Source organism: Talpa occidentalis, unplaced genomic scaffold (genome assembly GCF_014898055.3).
Source record: "Talpa occidentalis isolate TD23 unplaced genomic scaffold, MPIMG_talOcc4v2.1 talOcc4.16, whole genome shotgun sequence".
Lineage (NCBI taxonomy): Eukaryota > Metazoa > Chordata > Mammalia > Eulipotyphla > Talpidae > Talpa > Talpa occidentalis.
In genome coordinates, this window is record NW_023601653.1 from 70,363,578 (window position 1) to 70,378,819 (window position 15,242).

Here is a 15,242-nt window from a genome sequence, read left to right on the forward strand (position 1 = left end):
TTTCAAAAGCATCTGTGAGTGTCCTCACAGTCGGTACACCCAGAGGTAGTAGGCAAACTGTTTTCACTGTTAATCTTCAATACTAAACCAAGATCTGAGAGCCTATGCTTTTTATTAAATTTTTTTTTACTGTAGTAACATTGATTTATAACATTTTACAGGTTTCAAGTAGACAGCCGTTTAAATCAGCTGCTGTATATACCACATTAAAAAAATCTAGTGTTTTTTTGGGTCTTGGAATGCTCAAAAATTTCATGTAAATTAATGGTAATTGCTTCCTTGCTTTATATCACTTCGGTTTAAGAAAGGTTTCACTAGGAATGCTGCTTTCAGAGAGCGGGGGATCTTGTGATTTAATATAAAGCTCCTTTCTCCTCAACATGGGTCCAGAAAGGGTCAAAGGAATAGGAAGCTGTGAGCATTTCTCTCCACAGAGCACACCCAGTAGGGTCCAGCTTCCACTCTGTCCCTCAGTGACCTTGTCCAAATGTAAATGGCACGTTGGCCAGCACTCCATGTCTGCCCACGACAGTGCTGGGTTTTATGTGCCTTCCCACAGCCATTTGATGAAGGCATTTTTCAGTTGGCTTTTCTGCTTTCTCTGTGACAGTGTTAGTGGTTAATTTTGCAGGTAGTTTTTGGAGCTTCTTGCTGATAATGAAACTTTTGCCCATTTTTTTTCCCACTTGGTTTTGGTTTCCTTTCATTCTTTCATTCTTTTTTTTTTTTTTAAGATTTATTTTATTTTTATGCATACAAGAGCTGGGGTACAGGCCAGAGGTGTGGGGGTGGTGAGAGGATTCACCAGAGACAGAGTGGAGAACAGAACAGGCAGATTGACTAAAATACACTGGTGAGGGGAGCAGCAGGCAAGTCAGGAGAGGTCTCCTATGCCATGTGGGTGGCTCCCTGGCCGGGGATCGAACTCGTGCTGCAGTGGCTGCGGTTAGCTTCATAGGTTGCCTCTTAACCCCTTGCGCCACCAGGGAGGCCCTCCTTTCATTCTTTAGTGACAATGGTAATTAAGTTAATGTCAGAAAATATCTTTTTCTGGGCATGCTCATTCTGAAAAAAATTGAGGTTTTATTGAAGGTGATGAGAAACTGATGGCTTCCTGTCATAATCTGACCACTTTTTATAACAGACACTGCAACCAGGGTGAAATGGATTGGTGAGTCAATCAGACCCAATCTTCAAATACTCTCCAGTGAGTTTCCTTTCCTGCCCCTCATTGTTGGGGAAAATGAATGTACTCACAGAATGTCTGTGTCCTAGACATAGATTCGTGCTGTATATTCACACTGGTATCCTGTTCATGATTTATGTTTATGATGTTATTTTGAGTTGCATTGTTTGCATTAATATTTATACTATTTCTTAAAGGCTTAGGTTAACCACTTTTGTGATTTGGGGCTACACAGTAAAACAGTAGAACAAAAATACAAAGTTAACAATAAACAATGAAAATACGTGGATGGAGATATGTCGAAGGCTGTTTGCTGAATGCGTGTGGAAATAATGAACTAACTGCTATTAGGTGTGTGATGGGATTTCTGTCAAAATAATAATTGCTTACATTTCAAATTTGTGAATACATTTGCTTTAACTCTTCTTTATCTCTGAAGCCACCAAACCTACAGGGACCACACTGTTGGGACCATCACCTTAAGGTTTTTGATGAGTATATTTCTGGAACAGAACTGGTGAATGGGGTATGGGTGAGAGGAAAGTTTAAAGAGAACAAAAATCAGAAACTGAAGGAACAATAGGTCTTGGCTTCTAGTCTAGAAAGTTGGGAGGTCAGGAATTTAAACGATGTCTTAAAAAGTGTTACCATTTCTTTTTCCTTTGTGCCTTACAGAGTAAAAGCCAAGGATCCGTCTTTGTCCGGATACATGCCCCATGGCAGGTGCTGGCCAGAGAGGCAGAATTCTTGAAGATTAAAGTTCCCACCAAGAAAGTATGAACATGTTTCTTTTGGGTTTGGGGGCCTCCCCAGGGAGGGATGTAGGCAAAGAGTCTGGGAACAGGGTCCGGTGGGATGTGGTTTTGTGGAGTTAAAGTCATGCTTGCCTCCTCCAGAACCATAAGTTTGGGGCAGTGATGTGGATGAGTCCGAGAAGAAAGCTGGGTAGGGCTTGGAAGATACTTTCAACTTACCTGGGATGAGCTCCTTAAGAAGCCAAACTTCGCCCTGGTCCAGTTTCTTTATTTCTCTGTTATGCTTCCTTTCTTTCAATTCTTGGGGTCCCAGCCCCTCTTTAGAGGAAATGTTGCAGTGAGAGCAGGCTGGGTGGGCAGCAGGCAGTGAGAATAGCACCAAACTCACTGTGAAGATACCTGCGTACCACTAAGTATTATGTGGAGCTGGTTTTTACTTGTTTCCTCTGCCAACTAGAATGTTCTTATCAGATGAGTTGATGAAAATCATTTGGGATTTTTCCTAAGTGTTCCTAAGTCCACCTCTGGGGTTTTGATTCCCTTGGTTGTACGGAATGATGTACTAACATCAGTAATGGGGGAAAAAAATCCCCAGGAGGTTTTGATGCACATCTAGGTTGAGAACCACATGGTTTAATGATTTTTTAAAGGGTTCTTTTCAGTCAATATAGTGTATGTATAATTTTAAAATCCCCCTGAAAAATTCCTAGGGGAAGACTCCCTGTATAACGAAATTAGCAATCACTTCTGAAGGGAAGGACATGTGTCCACAGAGTTGTTGTACATTTTCTTAGTAGGCATTTTAGGATAAAGGAGTGGTTATTGACTGTGGCTATTTGAGATGTCTGGGGAAGGTCCTGGGGCAGATGATACTGTAGTTTAAACCGGGTGACCTATGGATGGTCTTTTTCTGTGTTGTCTCCTTGTATGTGCACACATACAAGAGTCATTTCACAAGCTGTTTCATAAGTGATGACCTGGCTACGTGGAGATCATTTTCATCATTCCAACTGCCATCCCCACAATTCCCAGTTTCTCCACCACAAATGGACTCACTGTTACTGTCTTCTGCGTCACCACTGTCATCACCAACCTTCTCCTCACTATCTCCACCCTCAGCAGTAGCGTTATGGTCATCAGTACCATTTTGAGTAGCATCATTGGCTCTGCTAACACCATCTTCACTCCCAACAGACCCACTCTCCCCATGGAAAATCACTCATTTCACACCATCAACTTTTATGCCATCAGGAATGCCACTCTCAAGATGATAAAACCCATGGTTTCTGTTTTTAGAGATTTGTTTAGACAGAAAGACGATGAAACTATGACAAACACATACGTGAACATTAGCTACAAACATTTTGCCAATGAAAGGTCAATGTTTCGGGGTCACGTGCCTGAGTGTCATGGTTTCATGAGGAATACACACTGATCTTTTCCCCTTCAACTGAACAGGGGCTCTAGGTCTTCTGGTGCTAGACTGCTCACTCCAGCTCCCCTGGCCTCAAAGGCAGGCATCAGTTTTGTTTCTGACCTCTACTCCTCCTCCACGGCTGTTCTCCTGTCTGCTGGCAGCAGGACCCAAGTTCTTATCCTTGGAGGGAGGCTTTAGCTTCTTCTGGTGATGGCCTAACCTGGCCTACTCTTTCCCTTTCTTTTGTATTACTCCTAATCCCCCCTGCCCCGTCTCTCTCTGTCTCATTCTCTCATTGCTTCTCATGCCCCTCCTCTCACATCCATCCATCCACCTACCCATCCATCTTTTTCCTTTCTTTGTTTTATCTGAATTATCTCATATCTCTTAATCTCATTCTATTTGTATCTTATTTCCTATTTTTTAAAAATCTTTGCTGGCTAATCCTTGGAAAGAAGGTGAGCAAAACTCTCATGTCCATGTTGTTGTGTCTAGCCCGCTCCGCCCCCCACCCCGAAGATCCTTTTAGCAGGAAACCTAGAGACATAGAAATTTGTGTCCTATTCCCCCCTTTTTGTCTCCTTTTTTCTTCACACTTCTTACAGCCTTTCCACTCCATGCTCTTCCATTCCTTCTTCCCTCTCCCTTGTACCTCCCTCTCCTGATGCTGTCTCCCAACCTCCTCTGTTCTTTACCACCATCTTCTCTACCTCTTGTTTATTCTCTCTGTACCTCTTTGCTATATTCTCCTTGTTCCCATGCTCAGCCCCCAAGTACAGCCTGCCTCTGGGCCCTCTTGTCTCATCTGTGCCCTTTTATAAGCTCAAATCTTTGAGAACATAGTTCTGCTTAAATGACAATCTGCTCTCTGAGTCCAAGTGGCCCTCCCCTCCCCCATGTAGCCTTTTGGAACTTAGCATCTGTAGTCTAGGTAGTAACTGCCATTGAATTTGTAGGTGGTGTAGATGAGAGGATGAGGGCATGGACATATTATAACAGCCATCTCTGAGTTTCCCTCCTCCCTTTTCATTTAGTGACACAGGATGATAGACACCACACTCAGAAGAATAGACTCTGCACTCCTTAGCTGTGTGATTTGGGGGATGTCTCTTCATACCTCCATAGGAGGAGAGTGAAGAAAAAAAGGAGACAAGGGTGGGGGGAGTAGAGACATCCCCCATTCAGAGCCTTGAATTCTTTATCTATGATGTAGATATAATAATATCTGCTTATTTCTTAGGAGTTTATTTAAAGAGTTTGATTCTTAACCAGTGCTATGGAAATACAGGAGTGTATTTTTGTGTCTGGGTACTCAAATATTTTATGTGTATTCTCAATTCCTACTCCCATCACCTTCCTTCCTTACTGAATAGGCAGCTAACCCTGATGGAGCTCCTACTATAAGGGAGTGTTTGGTGAGACTCTGAAGGGTATAGAAACAATGCATGACCTCAGAGAGCGTAACTGTCAAAGGGTAGAGCAGCAAGACCACACACCCAGACATCAAAGCACTCATTAAATACTGTGTCAAATAGCAACTCATTAGCACAGCACAGATTCTGTCTATAAAAATGGCAGACCAGGGAGTCTGGGGAGAGCCAAGCCAGCTGGTTTCTCCTACAAGGCTGCAGATCAAACGGAAAGAAATTTCCCCCATAGTTTCCGGGTCCCAGGCTCAGCCCAGGTGGACTGTTCTGACTTCCTGCTGCAGGATCAGCCACATGGCCTCATCATCTTTGTACTCGTAGAATGCAGTGACTTATAGCTGAACTCACAGGACGTGTCATAGCCAAGAGAGGGGGAGAAAACTTGGTGTACTGGGTAGAATGCATCTTTTTGTTAAGATTGAGCTGAGAACCTGATGCCAGGGTTGGAGCTTAAACCCAGTCTCCGAGAAGGAGGCATGGGAGGGAAGGAGAGACAGGACAGTTGTGAGGGCTAGTGTTGGGTCCACTGCCATTTGCCCCCCTTTAATGGGCTTGGGAGATGACCAGATCGAGAGGAAGCCACATCTGCACAAAACATATCCCAGTGGCAGAGGGAACATGGAGGAAGACTGAGGAATGGTGTGAGATCAGCTTAGCATCCTCCAGGCCAGTGGAGGTTTGTATCATAACTCAGCAGGGTCCGGAGAGACCAGGAAGATGGGAAGGCAATCATGAAATTGAGATCTCTGGACAAATCCATAGTAATGCGTCCAGGGACTCAGAGTCCCGAGCACAGATATTAACTGGGAGGGAATCTTGGAAGGAAGCATTTGTTTTCCAAAAACAACAACAGAAGAGCCAGCATTCACTGTCCATGCACAAGAAGGGGGTCGGAAGGCAGCGCTTGGCTCCGAGCAGACTGGGAAGGTTTGGAGTGGGTGCTTTCTCACTTCTGCTCATGACCAAGGTGATGCTTCTAGATTGTGGTCAACATCTATGATTACTTCTCTTTCACTTTTTTATATAGGTGGATGACTAATCCCCTTCTCACCCCTGACATTTGCTTATTCTCTGCTGCCTCCTGCAGAGACCAGGCTGGGAATGGACAAGGGGGAGATAACTGAGTCAATAAAATCATGTTAATCCAGCAATAATCCACAACATTTGGAGGAAGTGACAGGCCTGGGATGGATAAAAAAATCACTTTTGTCCAATGTGTCAAAGGTTTTATAGCCATTATTAAGAGAGTGACTGATTCTGTAGGGTCAGGCTGGCTGTTCCTAGGAGCCCATAAAGACGTTAACTTTGCATGCATGTAACTTCTAGCAAGTCATATTGTCTTAGGAGAGCAGCCTCAGAGCTCTTCTCATCTCTAAAATGGGAGTAATGTACTCAGGACACTAGCCCGGGATGCCACACAACACCTAACTGCTATTATTACTGTTGTTGATATTGTTGTTCATATATGATGAGTATAGGGCAGTACACACAGATCAGGGTGCTCCTTCCTGCTATTTCCATTCATGATCAGCATCTGCAGTGTTGGAGGGAGCTGGGACCCCATTCTTTAAATCTGCCAAGGCAGCTAGAAGCCCAGACCTGGATTTGGTGGAGAGGCAGGAACAGATGGCTTTTGGACTATGTGCTGGGGGATTTCTGTTTCCTACCACACAGGTCCTTGGGGCATCCATAAACATAATGGCTTCATGTGCGAGATCCGTGGTGTAGTTATGGGGAAAGGCAGCAGGAAGACTGCTCAGGACTGCTATGCAGGAGGGAGAGCTTGAAGGTGTCCATTTCAGGGGCTATATGGTAGGTGTGACAAATGCAGGCCTTGGGTCCTACTACTGATTCTGATAACCTGGGGCAACTAGGGCCATATCTTGGCCTATTTCTCAAAACAGGATTTATGATAGATTACACACAAAAATGTAAAACAATAGGTCATTTTTAAAAAGGACCAAAAATAGCCACCCCAAAACAATGAATCATGTAATTAAAGGAAAGTAGGACAGTTCAGGGGGAAATAATGAGAGTAGAAATTTAAAAAAAAAAGAGTGATTGAGGCAGATAAGACAAATTTACTTCTGAGCACCCTGGTAGACAAGGCAAAAAAAAAAAAAAAATAGAAATGAGTATGTGTTTGTCAGAGGAAACAAATTTTTCCCGTTGTTAAAGCATAATTACTATATAAATGACATGAACATATGAGACTTTTTTAAAGTAATGAGTTTATATAAAGTATAGGAATTCTTGGTATGTTGATTTCTTAAACTGATTTTGGCTAAAAACTGAGAATGTGATGTTCAGACATGGCTGTACTACAAAGTAAGTTTGTACATTTCTGATGAGCTAACTTGATTCAAATATAAAGGTTAGAGCAGAAATGTTATTCACATTTTATTTGTCCCCAGAGAATTCATGTTTTGTAATATTTGCAGCTACTAAGCTACATCTATAAAAGAATAATTCCTCTGTTCATTTTTATTAACTAAAAAATATACAAATGCCATCAAGAATTTTCTGATGAATGTCAGAAAATCAGTGTTAACACATTGATCTAATATAATTCCCATTAAAAAACAAAGTAACTTGACATTTAGTTAGTCCAAGTAGCTCGGACTTAGGAAGAAAATATTAACTCCATTAAACTTTATAAATTAGTGCAAGTTGTTATCAGATACATACTACTGTCACTGCAGAGATTCTGACTTGGTTACCACGTTTTTTTTTTTTTTTTTGCAAAAGTTCTACATGACTGTCCCTCCGGCTCATGGTGCCCACCCAACTTTAGGGACTTGGTACTGCCAAGACCTTGGGCCTCAGTATCCCTTGCTCCTGGTTTATCCAGAGCCGAGGCTAGTACAAGTCAGGATTCCCAAGAGAAATAGAAAAACAGGACTAAGAGGATGTGTGTATGTATATTAATTGTAAGAAATTATTTCAAGTGATAACGGAGGGTGACAAGTCCCAAGATCTGTAGTTGAAAAGCTAGAGACTCAGAAGAGCTAATGGTGGTTCAGGTCCAAATCCTGGCAGGCTCAAGACTCAACAATTACCAATATTTCAGTTTGAGTCCAAAGACAGGAAAAGACTCATGTCCAGATGAAGAGTTAGGCAGCAGGAGTTCTCTCTCACACAACTATTTTGTTCTAACTAGTCTTCTACTGATTAGATGAAGCCCACCACACTAGGGAGGGCAATCTGCTTTATTTAGTTTACTTATTCAAATGTTAATCTCATCCAAAAGCACCCTCACAGACATATCCAGACTAATGTTTGATCAAATATCTTGGCACCCTGATGTCCCAGTTAAGTGGACACATAAATTTACTACCGCAAAACTTGTACTTTAAAGGTCAACAACCCACTTAGTAGTGAACAGAGGCATCTAAAAAGATAGATCTAAGTCCTAATTCCACAACTTGGGACTGTGATCTTATTTTGAAAAATGGATCTTTGAAAATATAATTAGTTAAGGGTCCCAGGATGAAATCATCCTGGATTTAGGATGGGCCCAAATCCAATGACAGGTGTTTTTTTTTATTTTTATTTTTTTAATGGTGCCAAATTACTTTACTTGAAGGAATGGTACCAATGAAAGACTTGAGTATATGTATTTGTACAACTTATGAAAAAGGTAAAGGTAACCCCAACATGCATGCACAGCCTTGGTGACTAGTAAAGTCACCCCCCACTACTGCCCCCACTATGGGATGCCAGCCTAAGGCTTAGCTTAGCTCTTGGAATGACAGGTGTTCTTTTTTTTTTTTTTTTTAAAGATTTATTTATTTATTTTATACAAGAACTGTGGTACAAGCCAGATGATCGGACAGGTGAGAGGATTTACCAGAGACAGAGTGGGGAACAGAAAAGGCAGACTGACAAAATACACTGCTGAGGGGAGTAGCGGGTGAGACAAGGAGAGGTCTGCTGCACCATGTGGGACCCTCCCTGGCCAGCCGGGATCGAACCGGTGCTGCAGAGGCTGAGGACAGCTTCACAGCGCGGTGTTCAACTGCCTGCACCACCAGGGGAGGCCCTACAGGTGTTCTTATAACAGGAAAGCAGAAAGAAATTGGAGACCCAGACCCCAAAAAAGGAGCTGCCCTTTTTTTGCTGAGCCAGCAGCATCCCTGGGCCACCTCCTGTTCATCTCTGTTCTCTAACCCACACCTCCATGTGAGGCCTACTTGGGGCTCTGACTTAGAGTCTGGTCAAAAGGAGAGTACTTTTTGTCTTTTTTCCTAGGGCCTGGAGACTTCAAATGCTTTAAATGTTTATCTCTGCTCCTAGAATGATCTCCCCATTGCTCCCTGAATACACAATAACTCATCCTTCTTGTCCCATCCCAAACTCCACTTCCTTCATAGACCCTCCTTTCTTCCTTCAGCCTGAATTGATGTCAGTTTCTTTGGCTTCTCGGTCATTCTACAGCCAGTGTTTTTCATACCCCTTAGTTTTTCTTTACCCTTAGCAGTTCTGCTTTAGGTGTCCTGCTCTTATGTTTCCAATGTACTAGAAGACCCCTGACAGTGGGCGCTACATTACATGTTTCTTAGGTTTTCTCTGAGAATTCTAGTGTGGGGCACATAAATACCAGATGCTCAGTAAATACCAGGTTGGTGGACTGGATGTGCCGAACAGTCCTTGCTCCACCAGCCCCAGGGTCTCCCTGTCACCCAGATTCCCAGAAAAGCCCCTGCCATGCCTGTAGGGCATTCAGCTCAGCCCTATCCAGTCCTCATCAAATCACCCTGACCAACTCCTTCCTCTATCTGGAGGTGTCTTGATTATTCTGAGGGCCTATTTTGATAGTTGGGGAGTCCTCCCTGGTAACCAGAAAGCGAAAGTCAGGAGAACTCCAGGAACTTATTAAAGATGTAGAACTTGTAGTTTCATGGGGAGAAGGGTCACTCTCTACTCAGCCATGACATACATGCCTTTCACAGCAGATTCTTTTTATTATTATCATCAATAATTTTGTAAATGAACCAGAATGGTTGCTATTTACGTAGGGTGGGCTGTAGGTGGGGCCTCCCCCCTTCTTGCTCTTGCCTGTTCCCAAACATTTGTTTTTAATTGAGGCATAGCTGGGAGGGTAGGGTTTATATTTGATATCTTTATGGGCGTTTTGGTGCATGCTCTTTGATTGCTATTTAAATAGGCTGGAAAGAGTGGAATATTCTGACTTTTTATTCTTTTTTGTTTTTGCAATGCTTCTCATCTTCCAAAATCAGGGAAAAAAAAAAAAAAAAAACCGGTGTCACCTAAGTGTTGTTTGAGCAGGGAACCTGAGATGGCACAGGGTCACATTCTAGATGTGCACACAGGCTTGGGGAGACGCAGGCCTGACAGGTCCAGCACGGGTCTCTCAGCAGACAGGCCTGACACAGGGCTCAAAAGCAGTGAAGCTAAAGACATGAAGTGTAATGGGAAGTGAATTTAAATTTTGTTTGTTACATTGTTTTTAGACTTACAAATTGACAGAGAAGTGGTGGTTTTCTTTTTTAAAGCCTTCAAGTCATGTCTGTCTGAAGTGAGGTAGAATGTGCCAGGCTAGGCCTGGCTGGGACCTGGGCAATGGGCCCGGTGCTGGTAGGGCTGAGAGTAGAGGCAGTTTGTAGGTGGACCACCCACTAATATCATCCAGAGTGGGATCCTTTTAGCATGCAAGAGTATTAACACTCATGCCAGGTGGGCACTGATTGGTAAGTTGGGACTGACCTGAGTAACTGGGCTGATTGGTAGTTCTTCCAACAGGAGAAAAGGGCATGGCAGATCCCCTTGGTGTCCTATGGGCATATGACAAGGGGCTAACATGAGGCAAGCAGCAGGGAAACAGGGACAGTCAGCTTCTGGCAGAGTCTTAACCTGTGAGAAATCGGACAAGGAATGTACTGGCCCATAACAGCTCGGGAGCTCGGACTGTGATGTTTTCAGGGATTTTGCAAGCTCATTATTATACTATTGGCAGCTTGCTGTGGACCATGGTGGGCATATTTACTCCATAGAATCAGCACCCCACCCTGTGATGGTTCGTAAGTGTTTATACCACTCCAACACAAGAGTCCTGGTGACAGGAACTGGGTGCAAGGCAAAGTGGCCCTTCCACTAGATCTGTCCTTGGCAGGGCAGGTGGAACCAGAGGGTGATAGGTGATTCCTGCCAGGAGCAGTAAAGGCTGTTGGTGAGAGGGGGACAGGGAATGACAATGTCAGTGTTAGGAATGCTAGTTGGATGCTGTATCTGCTGCCTCTGACATGGAAGTTCATTTCCCACCACTCCCCTCTGCTCCAGCCACGCTGGCCTCCTTACTGGTCTTCCAAAATGCCAAGCATGTTTCTCTTGAATAGCCTTTTTGCCTGCCCTTCCCTCTTCCTGGAGACCTTTTCTGGAAACCTGCAGAACTCACTCCCCACACTGCCGGGCTTTCTGCTCAATGTCCCCTCCATGGGCAGGTCTGACCCTGCCTGGCTCACTACCCTGATCTTGTTTTATTTTTCTAATACTCAGCGTTTCCTAATGCTGAGTCATGTTTCCATGTGTTTGCTCATTTTCTGTATCCTCTCTATCCCAGAAACTCCACAAAGGTGAGGATTTTGTTTTACTGTAAGGACAGCACCTACAGCAGTGCCTGGAATAGAGTAAGCACTGGTTCAGTATCTGCCAATGAGTGAGCGTGGGTCATGATGCCAGACCTGACACGCTGGTGGTGGCTGGCAGGAGAGTGATGCGAGCTGGCTCTGAGGCCTCATCCCAGGGCACCAGGAGGGAATGCTGTGATCCCTCAGGCCCAGCAGGGGTGTAGAGGACTTGGGGGGGTGGAGGTAGAGTGTGGCTGTCAGCACAGGGGCACAGGGACTGTTGCAGGGCAAACCCCGATATAAAATGGGGTTGCCTGACTGTGGGTCCTCACCCGCGTGCTTAAAGGGGACTTATGAATGCTAAACTGCAGACATACACAAAAGGTTGATAAAAGGTTTATTTACAAGGGAAGGGAAAATGGGGAAATGAATAACTCAGGGAGAAAAAGGGGGAGATAAATTCATAAATGTGTCCTACCCATTCTGCTGACCTGGAATCCCAATGACCCGCCGAGCTGGCAAAAACCTAGCTTGCCTCGGGACCAAGCCAACACCACCCCCGCCAACCCCAAACAGTTGCTTAACCCTGCCCTCAGGTCCTCACAACCTTCCCTTTGGTGATCATGGGATTTGTATTTCCCAGTGTTGTGGGGGTGGAGTCCACAAAGCCTATAAGGAGTTTGCTCAGGACATCCTTTCCCCCTATCAGGACCATAGCAGCCAGCCTGATCTGGGTCCTCAATGGCCTCTGCAGTTGCCAAAAAAGCATTTAGGAAGAGTCTGATTACCTGGGATGGGACCAGGTCGTGTGTGTGTGGGATCCTAGCCCTCAGAAGGTTACATTTCGCATCATGCAGCCAATGACTGTGTACTGAGCATCACTATTATGAGACACTCTGCTAAGGGATGGTGATTCAGTGGTGACTACAACTGGCCTGCTCCACGCCTGGTGTGGCAAGGATTCAGACAGCAGATCAGTGGTTATGTGCTGGGAGGTACTCACAGAAGGAAAAGCGGGGACAGGGTAAGGGAAGGAATCATTCAACTGAGACCTGAGGGCTTGCTGGAAGAGGAACCGACATGTCTGTCGTCTGGCCCCAAGGTAAGAAAACCTTGCTGTGTGGAGCCTGAAGAGGAGAGAGAGCTGCAGCAGAGACTGCAGGAGAGGGGGGCGGCTGTGGGAGGTAGCCCAACGGGCTGCCTCAGTCATGTGAGTAGTGTGAATTTTGTCTCATAGTTTTCAAGTCAGCAAACGTCCATTCATGTGTAGCGGACATACTGACAATGCAACTAAAAGCCATCCATGAACCAGAATGTGACAAAAAAAGCATGTGCATTTTGTAACTATATCATAGACCAATTCCACATTCCAGCGTGGCTATGGTAGGAAATTTACCTGTAGGCACGGGTAGACGAGAGACTGGTTAGCGCCTGTTTTTGTCCCGTATTCTGTCCCTTTGGGTTCTAGATGCAAGCGATCTTAGCTGCTCTGGTTGCTGCTTGCATCTTGATCGATGAATGAATGCCTTAACACTTGCAGTGGTAGATGTGCTAAGCGCAGCACAGCAGCACCAACTGGGGTTCAATGCCCAGCTGTGCGTGCATCCCTCTTGTCCTCTCGGACATGCACCAGGCCTGAGGGGATGGTGGACGGACTGCTTGATCTTCAGCTTCTCCTCCAGTCTTCTTTAGCCCAGAGGCTTCCACCTTTGTCTGACTAGTGGCTTGCGGTGCCATCTTCCACAGTTTGACTTCTCTGTGTCTCTGAACCTTTTGAAATTAAAGGTGAGTAGGTGGGTGTGCTGATAATTTTTGGCCAGCCCCACCCATCTAGGGGATTGGAGGCAGGGCAGAGGAAAGCGCTTGTATACAGCAGGCAGGTAATCGGAAGGAACATCTGTGGGAAGTGGGGTGAAAGCAGACGCACCTGCTCCCAGCTGGGCACTCTGGTTTTGCCCGCTGTGCTTTTCTGTGGACTTTCCCACCAGTTGCAGAAGAGGTCCTCCCAGGTCGCTGCTGATCAGGCTAGATCTCCTGTAGTTACAAAGTTCTTGAACTTTGGGGTCATTGCATTTCCTGATGTTTGTGAGACCTGGGGGCATGTTGTAAAGCTCAGTTCCTTTGTTTGTAAAATGGGGCCCATCTGTCCATCACAGACATCACAATGGCCTAGGCTCTTTGTATGGGGGTGGGGGAGGGACATGATTCCAGCGCAGGAAGGAAACAAATCAACCCTGGGACCACACTGCTGTGCCCCTCTGGAGGGAGAGGCTGAGGGAGACAAGATGGGTGGGGGGGAGGGAGGCAGAAATAAGAAAAGAAGGAATCTCAGTAAACCTCTTAGACTGTGACAATGAGGCCAAAGTGAATTTTTATGAGAACCACATTTGAGCCCTGGAATAAAAAATAAGAGGAACATACTTTAAAAATTATTTATGATTTTAAGCACATGAAAGGCGTATCGTGTACCCAGGGAGGGTATAATGAGGAACATCTGGTTAACATGTGTCTTGCTATTTCTGAGGATGTTCATAATTCTCGGATGTCCAAGAATAACAATAATAATGCTGCTGCTGATTGTATTATTATTAATAATAATAATAATAATAATGTGCATCAGGGTGCCTTTTTTAGATTTTGTGGAATACAAGGACCCAGGCCCCGGGTTTGATGGGGCTGAAGGGGGTTCAGTCTGCCTCCTTCTCAGAAGACCATGGTTCTCAGAAGACCATGGATCCCTTTCAAAGATGGAAGTTTTAAGGAAAGCACTTGGCTGAGGGAGTCAGGAAACTGGTTTCCAGGCCTGGTTTTCCACTGATACTGGCAATTCCTTGCCCTTCTGAGTCTCAGTTTCCCCATCTGTAAAATCGTGATGCGGTTGCTACCTGACAGCGTGTCTTGCAGTTTTCATGGACCCTGATGAAGGGGGCCTGTAAGCGTGCTGGCTCTGTGCACAGCATTCTCTTGGAAAGGGGCTGTATCATCTTTCTGCATCTCTAGGACTTGGCACCATCAACCTCCAAGCTCAGTGCCTGGCATCTAGCAGGTGCCTAGAAATGTTTGTGCTGTGAATGAATGTTTCTTTTTCATTACAAGTTTAAAGCTGGGGAATGTAAGGCTTGGATTGTACTTTAAAAGCTATTTAGTCCAGTTCTCGTTTATGATTTGTTAAGTGGCTCTGGAACAGGGCTCAGTTTAGGGCTAATTGTTTCCCACTATGAAGTCAATCTGCTACTTTCCCCCATGCCCCACGAATGAACAGATTTTCCTACTTGGCTGTTGGGAATAGGTGCTTTTTAAATCCTTGCAGGTGATTGTTCTCCAGGCTTGGGTAGTTTCCTCACATCCGTGTGGCTTAATACTCAAGGGGGAGTTTCTACATATCTCTGGGGTTCTTTGTGAAGCTTTCTCCTCTTCTGCTCCGTGAACGTGAACTCTAGTTGCCTTGGTCTCCGGGGACTTACGGCTCTCTCTCCTCTGCTCAGGGAGTTTCCTGGGCTCCACCTCTTTCTCCTTCCTGCACCCTGGCCCAGAGCCTCTATCTGAGCGGTGAACTGGAGCAATCCCAGGGTTCTTGCCTTCCATCTTTCAGGAACCCTTTGTGGCCCATTGTCTTAGTCCATTTTGGCTGCTATGACAAAATACCCCAGTCTGGGTGGCTTATAAAGCATGGACATTCATTTTTCATAGTTCTGGAGGCTGGAAGCCTAAGTCCAAGGGCCTGCACAGTTGGATGAGATCCCTCTTCCTGGTTGATAGCTGGCCTTTCCTGCTGTGTCCTCACGTGATAGAAGGAGCTCTGTGGGGTCTTCTGTATGGGCACTAACCCTACTCAAGGAGCTCTCACCCCAAAACTTTCACCCCATCCCA

At 45.0% G+C, this 15,242-nt stretch overlaps 1 protein-coding gene across 1 annotated transcript in view; it reads left to right on the forward strand.

Moving 5' to 3' along the window:
* The window catches only part of LOC119247803 (anoctamin-2), a 236,822-nt gene that overhangs the window by 21,212 nt on the left and 200,368 nt on the right, over positions 1-15,242 (forward strand). Inside the window, exon 3 of the mRNA XM_054696498.1 lies at positions 1,862-1,960. Within this exon, the coding sequence (XP_054552473.1) occupies positions 1,862-1,960 (99 nt within the window). The remainder of the gene's footprint in view (positions 1-1,861; positions 1,961-15,242) is intronic.